The 18,356-nt window shown below is 41.8% G+C and overlaps 1 protein-coding gene across 1 annotated transcript; it reads left to right on the plus strand.

The window, feature by feature from the left end:
• Window positions 1–15,621: 15,621 nt before the first annotated feature.
• On the plus strand, window positions 15,622–16,167 carry LOC137291917 (uncharacterized protein DDB_G0282077-like). The gene has a single exon (XM_067823475.1). It carries the CDS (start codon window positions 15,622–15,624, stop codon window positions 16,165–16,167), a length of 546 nt encoding a protein of 181 aa, XP_067679576.1.
• Window positions 16,168–18,356: the final 2,189 nt, after the last annotated feature.

The following is an 18,356-nucleotide window of genomic DNA, read 5'->3' on the forward strand; positions in this document are numbered from 1 at the left end:
CTCATCCGGGCATTTGATATGATGTCAAGGCTTCTGTTCTTTTTGTTCAAAACTGATAAAGCCACTGGCGTATAAGGTTACACAAACATATCATAACATAGGCTACCTAATGGGGATAATGTTCAACGATAGTCTTCACGTGGGATAGAGCTGTCCCACGTTGGCACCATGGCGGTATAGTACGCGAATAGATCGACTTACACTAATGCTCATTGGAGATGTGACACGATGGGATGTAGGAATGGAGGGGAGTGTATTATCGCAGCACGTTCATTTTTGGTTAGAAAAATAAACAAACTCCTACACAGCTGGTCAACACACACACGTTTAACGTAACCAGGGGCGACAAAACGCTTTACACGTTTATAAGAAATATCGGCCAAGAGTCGACTGTGCAATGCCGATGATATGACCGTGTGTTTAGGAATCACAATCCAACCGTGACGATAAGTATTAGCGAAAAAGTGAGCATATCCAGTCTTGTTGCACCCTCCATAAACATATGCTGTTTCGGGACAGAATCTGACAGAATCGGGAACGTTCAAAGTAGTGAACTGCATCGGGCATAACATTTAAAAGGGTATATTTGGGGCCGGTGAGAACATAGAGAAATATGCAATGCTATCTGCATGCTTAACAAATATGTTGTTCATCAAATAATGTGTGCCGTATTCTCCAACTGCTAGAAATGATTTTCCTGAACCAGTTCGAACACTGAACAGTGGAACATCTAGGATATGTTCCTGTGTCACATACTTATTTTATATTGCAAGCCAAAGTGTACACGTCAACGGCTGGAATTGGTACAAACACTCAACAGAGGCGGCCCATATATTAACGTCCCATACCCAGATGGCTGTTCCTCTAATCAGGGATAATGGCAAACATCAAAACATTCTTCTCCTTTAAAGCAAACCGTTCCAAAGCCGCTTCATAAAAGACGTGTTTTAAGCTGTAGACGAAGCGGAAATAGCACAGTGTTACCGACACTATCATGGCAAATTACATATTCAAATTACAAACCGTTTAAGTAGATAATGAGTCACAAACGACTACTGATGTTAAAAACATGTTAGCACTAACAGATTGTGTTGGATTAGATTTTTTTTCTGGTTCGTGCCAGTGCATCTACCTGCCAATTAATGGGGAAACCGCACTTTATGCCTGTAATTAGATTGTTTCGCGGTGCCAAGATTCTCTCCCTATAAACGGTGTCAGATTTCATCGGATTCCAATCAGGAACTTGATTCTGGGAGGCAATAGCGAAAACCAGTATTAACTTTGGCCTTCGATAGTAGAGCTTCAGATGTCTAGTATGTATTTGTGCTAACATGGCATGATCCAGATGTTGCTGTCATCTTCTACTGCATCAGGTTTCTTTACAGGAACTAAGCACTGTCGAAAATCCAAAAGAAACAAAACAAAACGAAAAAAACCCAAACCCAAAACTGTTGGTTTTTTTCACATCTATATCTACAATTTAAGTAGTTAATATATGTGAAAGTGTGAACTGTCTGTTAAACGAAGTTCGGCCTACCTATAGGGGGGGGGGGTAGTCTCCCTTGGAAACACCGTTAGAAATACTAGACATATTGGTGTAGACATCCAACTCGATTACTACGTTATATTAACGGAAATGGATGTAACGACGAAACCACTCTCCTCAATCAAAGTTAGATTTCAACACGTAAAAAATGTTTTAAGGCCCCATCGAGTCCAACGGATCCTAAGCTAGATGATTTCCCTTCAAAATGAGCTCTAAATGGTCATAATCGGATCATTATTTCAAAAGTTATACGCCATGAATCTCCGAAAACGGCTACCTCCTCAATTCCACACCAAAATAACGGATTAGCCAAGACAGCGAAAACTCACCTTTTAAACTCGTTTATTTATTCCAGCCACACTGACAGCACCTATGTAGGCTTAGATTCAAACAGTAGCGGCCTTCTGCGGGTTGGAAAACTTAAAAAAAATAACAAAACTGCACTCGGATACAGTACACTTTTCTGAACTGTGGGGTAATTTGACATGTGTATCTCATGAATGTCTCCGGAGCTCAATAGAAAGTTATATATGCTCAAATGTCAGGTCTGATTAAAGTTGCCATTCAGGATACATGCAGCAGTGATTACTTGTGAATGTTTGCTGATCAAACTAGCTGTTAAACTCGAAACGCGTTCAGATGCTAATTGTCATTCTGGATGTGCTCAGTAAGTAGGACTGATTGGTTTGTTGTTCAAGCCGCACTCAGTACAATATTCCAGCTATATGGTGGCAGTCTGTTATACTCTAGCTAGTCTGGACCAGACAATCAAGTGAGTATTTTGAGCATCGCTCTACATATTTGGGATACGATGACATGTGTCATCCACGTCAGCGAGCCTGACAACCCGATCGCGTTAGTTATTTGAAGATCTAACCCTCATCTTCACGGGTCAGTAAATAAGAAGCAACAGACAAGTTCTCTTGTATTTACTGACTTTGATTATTTGTATTAATCTATAGGAACGACTAACTCTAAACTGTGTGAATCTGCGTTTCACAAGGTCAAGGACAGAATAGGACAACATGAGTGTGTCGTCCCAGAATTCCAATCCGAGTGTTGCATTAGTGCACTTCCGTCAGTCGTCGTGCAATTTTGAGAATAGTCGAATCGTTTTTGAAACAGGGGGGTGTATTTTTTTTATCAAACATCAATCTTAAGTCAAGTCACTTTTTAAAAATATTTCATCGTGCTCAACCGCTCCAATCAGTAAAGACTATTACTTGACGGTTGTTGAACAGCGCAGTCATTATCTACAACATTTGTTGAATTCTATCATCCCGTAAACTTTAATTTTTTGTAGATATATCTACCAAGCAGATGCCCGGTGGTTGTTCTAGGCCGGCTAGGTTTCCCGCAATCGGGGATGAGTTGTGAGAGATGTGAGTTGTGGGTTTGGCGGGTACAGTATGTACACAAGATATGTTATTGCGCCAACACTGCGTGCACATTTGCTCGTGGTCTTTGTATAATGGACTGCCTTACCAACTCGTTTATTTACAGGAAACCATCTAGAGGCTGGGATGTGGATGATTAGGGCGTAAAACAACATTCATTCACTCAGTCACAAGCAAACTAACGACACGTGTTTATGATATAACGTTGCAGTAATTCCTCCGCGGAATACTTCTGGAATCGCGCCGTCGTCAATGTTCCGACAATTTGGTAGATCTCCAATCTACCAATCTATTGTAATTGCGTACAACAAGCGACAACCCAGCTACCGTGCTAACACACATATCACACAGGCAAAAAGAACAGTGATTGGCAATGGAGTGGGTTCAAAAACAAATGATGTCTTAACATTTCCGATATGAGTAAGGACGCTTGGTGACAGACACTAACGAGATTCTCGTGGTTCCTCGCAAGACTTATGTCAGAACGAGGCGCTAAGATGATCTACGCAAGGTCAGTCGGCAGATGTCTTCGAAGCGATAAATCCAGCAATTTGGAACTTGGTGCAGAGGTTTAGCGTGGACCTAGCAATTAGTCCGATGAGATGGAGTTAAATATGAAGGTAGCAGTTAGTATGGAATGCTCTCCAGACGTCAGAAATACGTACTTCAACCTATTTCCGTCTGAAGTAAAGTACTTCGTAATCAGCGCACCCTGAAAGTACCTTGACGTCAGTCAGTGCACCAAGTGATAGAGCCCCTTTAAGTACCAACTCCATATAATACTAATATGTTAGAGTATCATCTCAATGATCCACATCCATACCTTCGTATCAATCTTTGTAGAGTGGCGTGCTACTTTAATTACGTGTTCACTATAACACACTTACATATTTCAATATGTAATAAACATTCTTGCAACTGAGAAAGTGGTTGCCATGGCAACAAGTTCCAAATAATTTGGATAAAAAGAGAGCAGCAATAGGCAATGTCATTACACATGCGGTCTCGTATATTAAATGTAAGAAATCAGACCTGTCACAGGAGTATTGAAGAAAATTAAGAGACTTAATAATATCATATCATGGAGACGTCACAGGGTAAAATAGAAGAAACAGATATCCGATTATCGTTCCACTAGTTTCTAGGAAAGAAACAATTTCAGCTGTAAGTGAACGTAACTGAGAGTATATGTCACCATCTATTTACTGGATTCAACAACTATCTTAAACAGAATCAATATCTGCTGCAGATCTGCACAACTCACATTCTCAGCGTTGTGCGAAATAGTTTCCAAATTTTGCCAACCATTTGGGCTAGCTATGTTGGGAGTTACTTGTCCACAAATTCACTGGCCTGAGCTTTGAGATGATGAAATTTGTATCAGGCCTTATTCCAGCGTGATTTCAAGAAAAGTGTGTTGTAACTTATCAAATGGGAAAGAGTGACACATTTACGAAATAATCCCATGAAAATTCACTAGCCAGTCGGGCCAGTGACTGTACAGATTTACTGTCCAGACTGGATTTTTAGAAGTCACGGGCCGGCGGGCCAATGTCTGTTCTCAGCAGTATCACAGAAAAAAAACATCTTGCCCAGCATTGCCGTCCTGTTTCCATTATTTCAGTCTATATCACAAACCTGAAACACCCCGAATGTTTGTTTCAGGACCTGGCAATATTTAGAATAGCCTGCTCCTTAACTCCATGTGAGTGGCATAGAAAGTGGTTGAACTTGACATGTGTACATCAATTCACATTCAACCTATATTTGAGGATACCAAACACCGCTCGTCAGATGTGAAGCAACAATATCATTACTGCTGATACCGAACATGCAACTGAATTCCATGTGTGGATTTGCAAATGAAGTTCGTCTTAAATGGTTTATACCTTTAGAAAATTATGCTTAAGCCAATTTCTCACTGAATAATCTGCTTCTGAGAGGATAACTGAACGGATATAAACAAACGCCAACACGTACCTTTTCTTCGAAAGGGCTGATTTAATAGAAAAAAGATACAATAAGCTCTCCGCATGAAGGACTCTGACTACCGGCGTTGGAAAGAAGCCAATGAACGTGTCCAATGCGGGAAGTGGGCGGGGCTTCGAAGCGATCGGAAGCTTCCTACAGATTACGTTCAGCCGCGGGTGATTCCGAGTGCAATTATCGCAAACAGTGCTGGCTCATGTTCGATGCATACAAAATGGTTTTTGCAAACGTTTCTGAATGTTAAAAAGAAGACGGAATCACTCAAGATGACGGCCACGTAAGTGGCCCGATTTAGTGAAGGCTGTGATGAATATCAGGAACGGCACATGTACCTTCCAACAAGAGCTATGAATCGCCTTTGCAGGCCCTGTTATGACTATTGTTTTAATGAGAATAGTGTGTGGTATTCACTTTATGTCACTTTACGACAAAACTCACAAAAAACGCATCGTTTACTCAGGTATTATCCGTTCCGAATTTATCACTGACAACTGTATCTTATCTATATTTGACATTTGGACTGAAAAGGAAGATGGATGGGTGTTATTTGTGTTGCAGAACAATCAATCTCTCTCGAGTCAACAACATTTTCAGTTAGAGTAAGGGATCAAATGTATGATATTATGAGAGCAGGGTGTGTGTGCCATGTTGGTTGGTGCAACTGGCCATGTTCACTCCAGCTGTCTGTCCTGATATTTTTTTATTTAGTTATATACTTTACACCGTTAAACTGCTTCAACGCTGAATCAAATCCGTTCTTTCAACCGAGTCTAGTTATTGTCTGTTGCCAATGTTCTGCATTCACTGTGATAACCCTACCTCATTTCAAATCATCTGGAATTATAAACCTCGTTTACTTTAATCGTTATAATGTTTAACGTTTTCTTTTTCAACCAGGGGCTGGGAGCAGCCTAGTGGTTGAAGTGCTCGCTCGTCACACCGAAGATGCGTTTTCGATTCCCCACATGGGTAAAATGCCATCCTTGATATCTCCAAGGTTTACATTCCGATATATCTCCACTATTCCCCTGATATATCTACGGCCAGCCAAGGGAGGTAATAAAATTATCGCAAATGCATCCAGGGTACAGTGAAGACATCGGAACGTACACCCTGGACATGTAAAGGATTGGGTACAATGTGTGAAGCACATTTCTGGTGTCACCCGCTGTGATATTGTTGGAATATTGCTGAAAGCGGCGTAAAACTAAACTCACTTCTTCAAACGATTTTGTTCCACAAAACACATCTCATTTTTCAAAAACCGCCTCCCAGCAACACAATATGGAAACAGATCAGACTCACCTCCTTCCCTTGCTGATCCCTTGTTTATTACCGAAGTGCCTATCACAAACTAATTAACACTAGCACGACAGGGTGCTCTCGTTCAGCTACACGACCACGAGCTGTTGGATGGAATGTCTACTACAACAGTAATTAACAACATCACTTGTTCACAGGACACGGATGCGGTGCTCTGAAGTAAACCAATACCAGCCTCATTCCCCGAAGGTAAGGCGATATGTGATGCCTCTACCCGTGAGGCATGTTCAGGTGTAGTTTTATCGCTCATCTCAATGTACAACGTGTCAAACTTCACACTTCATGGGCATCGCTTACGGAACTAGAGACCCTGTAGGGAGAGCTGATAATCTACGTCTTCACTTATAAATGTACTTTATTGTTTTTGGGTATCCTTCTGATGTGATCTCCTGGTGTTGCCGTTTTAGGGTTTTGAGGGTTTTTTTGTTTTTATTTTTGTTGTTGTTTGTTTGTTTGTTTGTTTGGGGGGAGTTTCTTTGGACAAATAAAAGATTCATGGAAGCCGAGTGCGTCATGGGGATAGGTATTTGGTGTTTAAGCAGGCATTGAGGTATGAACATTAAGTGTGAAAATGTCCTCCGACGGTTTTTGTTCTCGTCGCACACGTGCTTCATGATCAGACACCAGGTGTCCAATGTTGAATAATAACACGTGCAAATGAGGATTAGATATTACAAGCCACACATCACACTTCACTAAAGAAAACTTGACACACGGCAAACACAGGTTTAACTTCAAACAATACAAATTCCAGGTCTCACCTCATACAACACAAACCCCGGATCACATCTCACACAACACAAACCCACGTCACATCTAACACAACGCAAAACCCTGGCCACATCTCACTCGACCCAAACCCAGGTCATATCTCACACAACACAAACCCAAGCCACATCTCACACAACGTACAGCCTAGGCCACACCTCGCACAACCCAAACCCACGTCACATCTCACACGACCCACTCCCAGGTCACATCTCACACAACCCAAACCCACGTCACATCTCATACAACACTAACTCCAGGTCACATCTCACACCTTTAACGCTTACAAACATATGTCACTCATACACAACACCAAGTGATAATGTAGTCTATCAACTTGTGTCTGAAATGAACGGAATAAAATAGCCAGTTGATAATAAATATAATGACAAAGTACATTGAAAAGGAGTACGAATTAATGACGTGTGTTATAACCAGGCGAGAGCGAACACATTGTATTGACTTAGTCTCTGAAATGAACATATTTTTTACAGAAACAATGTTCATTGTACAAAGGAAATAAAATACAATGGATAGGATCCCTGAGAACGAAACTGAAACTGGGGAAATCTAGGGACTTACCACATATTCTTGGTTGGGCTTTTTTGATTATGTTTATTTCAGGGTCTGTGTGACAAACTAGGGATAATGTAGAACACGGAGAGACAAGCCCACCACAAGCATACCTCACACTACCTGACACTCACATCATGCCAAGTCGCACGGTACATGATACAACAACAAGCATATACGTGTACGCAATGACGAAGCCCCTTTAAGGTTAATTGTTGCCTAAACGTCGATCAGACTCTGCGGGTATTATACCGAAGCTACATTTCACAAGAAGCTGAACAGTATTCCACAGATCATTACCACCAGGGACTTCACAAAAACCTATTGTTGTCCACAGCGATGCTAATGTGATAGCGCTATGTACACACCCGCAAAACATCAAAGAATGTTGTTATCAGTGTGATTCTACACAGCGCGTGGTACACGCGACTTGTATCAGTGCCAGCTTTAGCAAGTTGCAACATGCACAGCATGTGTCTGTCCAACGTAGCAACATCATATACCACCGAACTAGATGCTACTAGCCGTACGTATATTGTAACACATGCTGACGTCATGAAGGCATCCTGGAGCATTTGCAAGCATTTGCAAACAGTGTACGCCGACCTACAGCATGAACGTTAGGTTCCAGTCATTTCATTAAACGCTTTCGGTTTTATTTCCTTCGAGACACTGTTTTAAAGAGCCCTTGACGAGACATGGTCAGTTTAGTACTTCTTTGAGAGGCATTTTAGACGTTGTGATTGAACAAACTTGGACAACAACTTATATTTTCGTTTCCTGCTTGACAAAGGTACAGGAATCAATATAGAAAAGTCGCACTCAAATGAATAAAAATAAAAGACGTTGTTGTCAATAGTTTGTTCAATGCTGTTTAGAAACAACATGACAAAAGGTAAATTCGAGAACCTCAAGTGAGTTGATTCACGTCCCTGTCTGTATGTTCAAGGTGTACTGTCCTTCTTGAGCTAATGAACTATATACAACTATTCGTGGGAACTGGGTGGTAAGGAACCTGGTATTCAAAGTTAATATGGCCTACATCCAACACGTTTTCAATACGTGAATCAAATGAGTCTTAACTGATGTATAGGACAGTTTTTCGCATCTATCTATGATTATTTAGCTCTGCATGAATTAAGTTTGCCCGTGTGAGTATTTGTTATGTATATGTGTGTATCCGGTCTTGATGCCTCGCCGACAACATGTAGGTATATAGAAATCCAATAATTAGCTTCAAACAGAGCTCGAACCAAGTGTCTACTGAAGGCAATGTGAACCTGCTTGTCAAAATATTGTCATGACCTTCTGTCTATTGTGTGAACCATCTTGTCAGGATGTTGTGTGAGTCCCCATGCCAAGCTGTTGTATGAGCCCACTTGCTAGATTATTGCGTAGGCCTTTAGTCAGAACAATCTGTGGACCTTCTTGTCACAACATTCTGTGGGCCTTTTTGTCAGAACAATCTGTGGGTCCTGTTCCAGACGATTGTGTGAATCATCTTGTCAGGCTATTGCGATGCTGCATCTTCGATTATTATCTGGACTTTCTTGCCAGGCTACTGTGTAAACCCTCTTGTGAAGGCTGTGTGAACAGTCATGTTAGGCGAATGTGTGGATTTTCAATCTAATGTGCATACCATCTTGTTAGACATTCCTGTTTGGATATTGCATGTACACTTATGTTCATTCTATTGTACAAACCGTCTTGTGAGACTTGTGTGAGTACCATCTGTTCAGATCATTGCGTGAACCTTCTTATCAGTCTGTGTGAGAAGTTTTGTTTGACTATTGTGTTGGTCTTCATTGTTCTATCTGATTAAGTTTTGTGAACCATATGTACCTGATGTGACCAGAATTGTGTCATTGTTGTTAAAGGTTATTATGATACGATTCCCATGATTTTACTGAAACAATCCCTCGATATAAAACATGAGTGGGTGAGTGAGTTTAGTTTTACACCGCACTCCAGTATAAAGCGGGTCAGATTCTCCTTTCATGCCAATTCCTGGGACCTAAACCTTGCCAAAGTCCTATTTAGGATTTGTTGGCCATTTTCAAAGCACTCTGCATGAAACAGACGGATAAAATTCTCTTTTCATCGAGAAAATCACAATAATTAAATATTGGAAGAATAGAGAATATCATCTTTAAATTTCTTTTGAGATCAAAGTAATAGGTCGAGGGTAACAACAGCAATTGTTCATGTGAGCAGGCACATGGCTTGTGCATAGATAGACCTTTGGGGCTCTGTCCATGATGGACACCATATATAGATTCACACAGAGTATTCCCTGATCTCATCATATATCAAAAGTCATATCACCAATACGCATAATAGTTTCTTTAATGTGGTCTAATACGATTTAGTACGACACCTCTTCCATTACATGTCTGCACAAGAATATGTTACTTGACAATCCCTTTCCCAGTTCAAGACATTATTGTTGCAAAGGAAACAGCTTCCTTTGCCTTAAAGTGCTACAATTAACTATTCTAGAGATTTTAGTGGTGACGACATGTCAACCAAGGTTGAGATGACACTCAATCGAAAGTGTCATCTGCGTCAGTGTGCGTGACTCATGCTGCATGGCGTGACCTTCATAAGGACTGAGTATAAGACAATACTAATTTACATACATTATCACAGCATGCCACTACGTTATAAACCCTGATTTTCAAATACAACACAAAATACCAAATCAACACGTGCCAAAAAAAAAAAGAAATCTTGAGAAAAAAGGATAGTATCGCTTTCGTACCATTAATAATTCATAGCTCGTCAAGCCTTTCTGAGATTACTTTATGTCTGAAGCCTTTGATTTCAATTTTAATTCCAAATCACCTGCTCACGTGCAATTGGTTGCTATGGCAACCGACAGCACTTCCCAGGTGCTAAAGATAGATACTTGAAGAATGAGCGCGTTTCGTGCTGTGCAGTGGTTTAAACTGCTTATGTCAATACTTAAGGTCACAGCGTCTGTCTGTTTCATCAATAGATAATATTAATAACTGTCGCATTCATACAAAGCAGAAAAATGTGAGGGACGAAATATTAGCAGCTAATAATAATGATTACGGTCGCGCTGCCAAAAACACAATACAATTACAATTTGCGATAATACCATTTGGCACAATAATCGATAGTTCATTTCTTTTGAAAAACGTATTAATTAAATCATGACGGGAAAAGAAAGATGGCAGACCAGTGTCGGAACAAACATAATCGCATTTTATTGACTCTGTTAAGAGTGTCATCGTTTGAATAACGTCTATAGCTCCGAAATCGAACGTTCTCGGGAACATGCAATTGAAATTATTGCCGATCAATAAAAACACACTTTCACCTCGGGTTCACCTGAACGGGGATGCTGGTTTGAGTAACAAAAGTAACAAAAGATATTATTGATGAGCAATGACTGGTCCCTAATCCCAGACTACCTATGTCAACATGGCGGCACCTGTTAACCTTGATTGGTTCACTGGCTTTGTCTTAACCACATTGTGCAAGTGGGCGTGGCGTGGGGTATACCTTCACGAAAAGCACGTGGTAGAAATTATGCCCGTGCTGCAGATTCACATCGATTTGAGACATGTCATTCTTTGTTCAGCTTGCTTCTGGATAATTTATATCAATAGCTTAATTGGTTAATCGCCGTGGACCGCGTATTACTTGAAATAGACCCGTGCTCATGCTAATCATATTGCAAAGAGTATTACTCGTCAGCTTAAATAAAGTGGATTTCTTTCATTCTAAATCGTGATAATTTCACATTTGCTTTTGAACTACATAGGCAACTGACCTATGAAATATTCATCTGGAATGTTCATTTAAACCTACCGAACCCGAACACCGTCTAAAACTATGGCAGTAGCTATAAGTATAGACGCCAACTTATTTCTACCTCGTTGTATCTGGCAATGTCACCAACAATAACAGTATGAATAGTGGCAGATATATGTGTGTGGTATATGGATGCTCTTTTACAACAGAGTAGATTGCTATGGTGTTTGATGGGTCTTCTATATTACTGAACATTTCTTTGTTATGAACTTGTCAACACTGCCGTACACTGAGGTTTTCAGCCGTTTCAGCCATATACGAATAATTTCACAAATGACACTCTTACACATTGCTGAAACTGAACTCGGATCTCCGGGGTTGCTAGCGAACGCGTAAACCAGTAGGCAACTATCGGGGAAAGCATGATACCCGTTATCAACCCTTTTGTGACGAGCGCGAAGATATCGTTTGAGTGGGCAAATGGGATTTACTTAAAATGAAAATCTGCTGGCACGTGACTGGGAACCCACCTTTTTGTCATATGGCTATGACTGTTAATTTTATGCTTTCATTTTATGTTTTAGTAGTGTTCAGAAAAAAATACGGTACATCAATTCCAATATGTGTAACATGTGAAGGTCATCTCTGTGGTACCCGTCAGCACTTCTTTATTTAGTACCCCTTGTCCTCTACTGATATCGGATGTCAACCTATTGTTGTGTATCTTCTACCCGCTACTCTTCAATCATCTCATAGCGGTTACCCTTCACGTCTGATACCCGTTAGTGTTTCCTTATCTTATACCAGTCACCCTTTCTCACCTGACACCCGTTAGTCTTTCATTTTTTCATACTACATTTAGTTACCCTTTCTCACCTGGCATGCGTTAGTCTTTCTTTATCTCATACCAGTTACCCTTTCCCACCTGGCATCCGTTGGTCTGTCCTTATTTCATGCCAGCTACCCTTTCTCACCTGGTACCCGTTAGTCTTTTCTTATCTCACGCCAGTTACCCTTTCTCATCTGGCACCCGTTAGCCTTTCCTTATCACATGCCAGCTACCCTTTCCCGTCTGGCACCCGTTAGTCTTTCCTTATCTCATGCCAGCTACCCTTTCTCACCTGGCACCCGTTAGTCTTTCCTTATCTCATGCCAGCTACCCTTTCTCACCTGGTACCTGTTAGCCTTTCCTTATCACATGCCAGCTACCCTTTCCCGTCTGGCACCCGTTAGTCTTTTCTTATCTCATGCCAGTTACCCTTTCTCATCTGGCACCCGTTAGCCTTTCCTTATCACATGCCAGCTACCCTTTCTCACCTGGCACCCGTTAGTCTTTCCTTAACTCATGCTAGTCACCCTTTCAAGCCTGTCACCTGTTACCCAGAGGCTTCTACGTGATAGCACTGAATCAGTGATTATCAGATGACGACGGATAACATTTAATGGCTAACTTTGCCTTTTCTCATAAAGCCAGCCTTACAGTTGTTCGCACAGTGAGGTAAGCTCTTTCAGCTGTGAAGTCGACGCATTGATATGTGCACAGAGTGAATATCATAACAGCCGCCCGCTTTAAGTGGCCAATATATTACTCAATGCGAGAATGCAAATTTAACGTAAACTGACGCAGGGGAGTCACGCGTGGACTATTTATCCCATCATTAGTCTCTAGTCAGGTAAAGACTGAAATAAACTATTTCACCCGTCAAAGAATTATGATAAAATCGTCTCATTCATATATACATTCCCTCCGTTTCTAGTCCCGAGGGTTATCGTGTACTCATATCTCACACGGCCGAGACGTTTGGTTACAAACCAGTAGTTCCTCGGCAATCAAAAACACATGGTTTATTCAAACATGTCTGAATGTACGTGGCGGGCATTAGGCGTAACGTGTGGTCACCGTCCTGGCGGATTACACCTTATCAAATACTTACTGCCCTATTCAATCATAGAGCCATTCGGGACTTTACGGTTTAGCATGATTGTCTCCCCTGGTTATACAACGTCTTGGACAAGCGCCATCTGGATTAGGTCCAGGAAGGGTGGGTGATGGGAATGGAACCACCATCCATCTCCCTACTCTTAATCTGTCAGGATGCATAGTGAATGAATACAGGTTTCTCCCAACCACCAGCCTGGCGTGAATTTGTGTATAAGTGTCTTCATATCGGGTTGTTTTTAGACGTGAACCTCGTGGATGGCAGATTTTAGCAAGCATATCTAGGTCCGTTTGTTTTGTCTGGAGCTGAAGGTTAAAAGTCATACTAGATCTACTTCATATTTAGTGAGGGAGATTCGCTATATTCGGTTTAGGAAGTGTGAATGTGTGTGAGCCGAGATAACCAAATATTATGTTGACGTTGACGTTGACGTTGACGTTGACGCTGCTGCAGATGCTGAAGCAGTCACTCGTGAAAATTCGGATTAGAATCGGCCTTTAATGACACATACTTTTGGAAAGAGACGACCCACGGGCCGAACCTTCCTTCACCTACAATACGCCTTTAGGTTTCGTAGGACCCAATGACTACGCACATGTTGGCCTTCTTGGTCCGTGTTTCAAAACTGGACGGGTGGATTACCGATCAGGTGTCACTGATCCTTACATGTCGAAGGCTATCGCAGAGCTGGTTCAGGCAGCGCAGTCAGGGAGCACGGCGAACCAGTCCCCTCCGAATCGAACGCAGAACGCAGAAGCCCCGCTGACATACGACAGGACGATCCACGGTCCCACAGTGGCCATCTCTCATGGGCTATAACAGTCGAAGGTCCTGAAAGACCGACGACCTATCTTCCCAAAGGCCTTCTCACCGCCGCAGAAAAGGTCGTGACGCTCTGCCAACACAGAAAGTGCACTCTCGAGAGTCCGGTCTGACGCGGAGCGAGTCTCAGGGATCCCAGAACTACGGCTCCATGACTTGGTTGACAAATGTTATGGTACCTTAATTGCGTATATCTATACTCGTACTGTTGATCACTGAATTGTCTAGTCCAAAGCAGATTATTTACAGACCACCGCCATATAAATGGGATTTTGCTGAATACTCCGTAAAGCGAAAGCCAAACCATACTTTCTGTTTCCCCTCTCTGGTTAATGACTGTTATGATGACATCAAATTACTAAAATTATGATAACCATGACGAAATAAACCTTAAAATCCCGTTTCAAGATAATAACCTTGAGGAAAAATGAGAACAAATTGAAAGGAAACAGGTTCGTGAAGTCGTCCTGATTATCTTTTTATCCATGTGAAACAATATTTTCTTGCTGACAACGTTAAATATGTGCAAGTAGGGTCTAAAGCGTGAAGCGGTTTATATTTGACAAAGTAGCTGCAGTCTGTGAAGTCGACATTTCCTCTCATCCTGAAGACGGCCTGCCTGGGATGTAAAGAGCAGGCGAGCTGAACTCCACCCCATCTTTAAGAGGTGTAAACACGCTTGTAGGCAGGAGGTACAGGAAATACCACCCCCAGCTCTGCGTGTGCCGCCAGAGACAGACATGTGTGCGCAAAGTGCACCCAGTATTGGTCCTGTGTAACGCGTGTCAGGCGGTATATACTTCGTAGCTCTAAATAATGGGTAAAATATGGACTGGATAATATGTGCAATCACACACGATACTGGCACAGAATGTGGTTCTATGTGAGATAATAAGTTAAACTTTCCTTTCTCGCCACTTTTAGCAATATTCCAGCAATATCACGACTGGGGGAAACAGACACCAGAAATGGATACCACACAACCTGGGTCTTCGGAGTGACGAACGAACGCTTTGACCACTACGCTACTCCACCGCCCCCGGTTCCATCTGTATGTAAATATGTTCATGAGTATCTGTGAACCTTTCTGCAATGCAAAAGCTTTGGATGAAAACAGTTTCAGAATCTCTCAGCTTACTGGGGCTCCTTGTTTGTATCAGAATTAAAAGACTAAGCGTTAGTCTCATGTAATATGTAGCCTGTTTTTGAACATTAAGGATATTCTAAAGCTAAATGAACCTACAAGATGTCGCTGCTTATAAATTGTTGTTCCCGAGACTGTCGAATAGCTGATATTCATTCTACACATAATAAAGCGGTTCATCAGACAGTACTGTAAACAGTGGGAATATGCTAGAACCTACAGTCGCCAGACATCATAATGAACGATGAAGAAATTGGTTTCATTTGTTTATAACGTATATAGCGTATGGTCAGCTAGGGGTAAAGGAGGATATAAGTTGGGTTTATAGAGTATTTAATGTCATCTAGCGTCAAGTCAGGTAGCGTTAAAGAAGGAGGAGTGGAGCTAGGTTTAAGATCACATGGCGTCAAGTCAGGTAGCGGTAAAGAAGGAGGAGTGGAGCTAGGTTTAAGGTCACATGGCGTCAAGTCAGGTAGCGGTAAAGAAGGAGGAGTGGAGCAAGGTTTAAGGTCACATGGCGTCAAGTCAGGTAGCGGTAAAGAAGGAGGAGTGGAGCAAGGGTTAAGGTCATATGGCGTCAAGTCAGGTAGCGGTAAAGAAGGAGGAGTGGAGCAAGGGTTAAGGTCACATGGCGTCAAGTCAGGTAGCGGTAAAGAAGGAGGAGTGGAGCAAGGGTTAAGGTCACATGGCGTCAAGTCAGGTAGCGGTAAAGAAGGAGGAGTGGAGCAAGAGTTAAGGTCATATGGCGTCAAGTCAGGTAGCGGTAAAGAAGGAGGAGTGGAGCTAGGCTTAAGGTCATATGGCGTCAAGTCAGGTAGCGGTAAAGGAGGAGGAGTGGGGCTAGGTTTAAGGTCATATGGCGTCGTATCCAGTAGCTTTTAACGAGGGAGGTTTGGTTATGAAATGGCCCTGGGTTTTACTGCTTTGGCGAAACAGTGTCCTGGCAGACACAACATTACAACAGTGTCCTGACAGACACAATATTACATCGACAGACTTAAAGAAGCAGTTACATAAAAGATACCTTGGTGGTACCTCGAACCTGGATCTTAGATGGAACACTTTACCCACTGGACGTATCCATATGTAGCGTACAAGGACAAAGAAGGTCGCGTTCAGCTGCAGCACTTTTAGATTTCTGAAACTCAAACTTGAAATCTGGTTTGTGAAGTGACATCATTTCAGTCTGTCGAATAGCCCTTGAAAACATCCAAAAAGACATTACTGTGATATTTATGGCTCCAATTCATTTATGGTTGATATCAGGAGACGATAAAGATCGTCATCGAGTCACACTCAGTGGCTTTGAGGACCTAAAGTTAAACGTGGCCTAAATCCGTCTGACTGCGGTCAACATGTGATTATACAGGTGAACAACAAATTGCGAAATCAACAGGCCGAAATAGTTTCCCGATTTTATTTGTAACACAAAGATGATACTTGGAAGTGTGTAAAACTCCTGCAGGTTACCTTCAATGCAACTGCCAAAAGTTTGTTGTGATGTAGTTACAATGGTGGTTACAGTAGGGACTTCACACAGAACATAGTGACTGCCGCCGTCGGCCGGGCGAGAAGAAGAGGGGTCAGAGGGGATATATTCCTGGAGATCTCTCACAGACTGATGTAATGCCGATAATACCAACTGTCAAACGCTTTTAGCCTGCATACCTGTAGGAATAGTTAAATCGGGTAAGATGAAAGAGAAGCCGCGCACGTGAAATCTACTTTTGTATTAACTTACAGTCATTGCATGCACCATTTGGTCATGAATCCCGCTCGCTCCGTGTCCCGCATGCTTCATGAGCTTGTTTCATCTCAAGTACCTGATGGTGTGTTGAAGTTGTATAACACATTTCACCGTGCAGCCCGCAGAGTGGGAACTTTGAAATAATGTTCATCAAACGCCTGTAAAGGTGCACCGCCTGGCCTGCCCGTCCTGGTTCGAGTCCAGATTGCCACAGAACAAGTGACTTGCATGAACTGGTGCACGATCTGAAGCATCTGGGGAGCCTCTTTCCACAAAGCGATCGTAGATCAACGTCTATCGTAGTCTTTGTTAAAGTGCGGTAGTTACCATCACGTTAGCGCTACGAGTTCTTTGTGATTATATTCTTCGGGGCTTTTTTTTATTTCTAGGCACGAACCTGAAACCGAAATAAGGTTTATGCTCCATGCCGCCGATTAGTAAACCTCGACCTCGACCCGCTTCACGAAGGAATCGAAACTCTAAGGGTGGCCATGAATCCCATAACTAATACAGGCAGTAAGGTCGTTGTAGCGCTTTACGAAATTGGTCATAGACGACAAGGAGGACGAACCTTCATTAGAATACAGATTGTAAATATTAGTCTAACTTCCAGTATATACATGACGCCCAGTGTGTTCCTTTTTACTGTTCGCCAACCCAGGTTTACATATTAAACAGATTAAAATTAGTTTATATCTATGAACTTATCGTTCAGTACCTACTGCTTTCTTACATAATTCCAGTCGTGTGACACTCTACTTGACAGGCAGTGTACCATTCTACTACGAAAAATGCATATATAAATATCTAGTTTCCGAAAAAAAAACTGTGGAGTTTTGTATGCCTAACTTAAAACTGAATAAACTGTAAGAAAGTGTGTTATTGAGATTTGACATCTGAGATAATGTTTTTGATAGCAGTAGTTGTATTTTCTAACACCCCACCAGCTTTTAGTGGATCGCACATCACTCATAGCCATTGGCGTCGCTCGTCGTAGCGGAAAGACCACTTTTAAATCTTAAGTGGGAGTACTCTCTCTCTCTTGAGGAGGTTGAACTTTAATATACCGTGCAGATCAAACATTTATGATCTTTCTTTTTAACCATTTTTAAAACTTAAATTTCCAGAATAAGTAGAGGTCTATAGTTATACAGAATGCGACATTAACAAACCATGTATACAACCCGTCCTCAAGAACCCTGACTCCAACTTAATCTGCAGCCAGATTCCAGTCGATGTCTACACAGTGTTCTAGAGATACTGACAACGTGTTTCGATGTAATTCTCAACTTGGTCAGAATACATCAAGTCAGAATTAACGATG

The sequence above is a fragment of the Haliotis asinina genome, chromosome 7, assembly GCF_037392515.1.
Source record: "Haliotis asinina isolate JCU_RB_2024 chromosome 7, JCU_Hal_asi_v2, whole genome shotgun sequence".
NCBI lineage: Eukaryota > Metazoa > Mollusca > Gastropoda > Lepetellida > Haliotidae > Haliotis > Haliotis asinina.

Coding starts and splice junctions, on each gene's coding strand:
- LOC137291917 (XM_067823475.1), top strand. CDS start 15,622: ATGTCATCTAGCGTCAAGTCAGGTAGCGTTAAAGAAGGAGGAGTGGAG.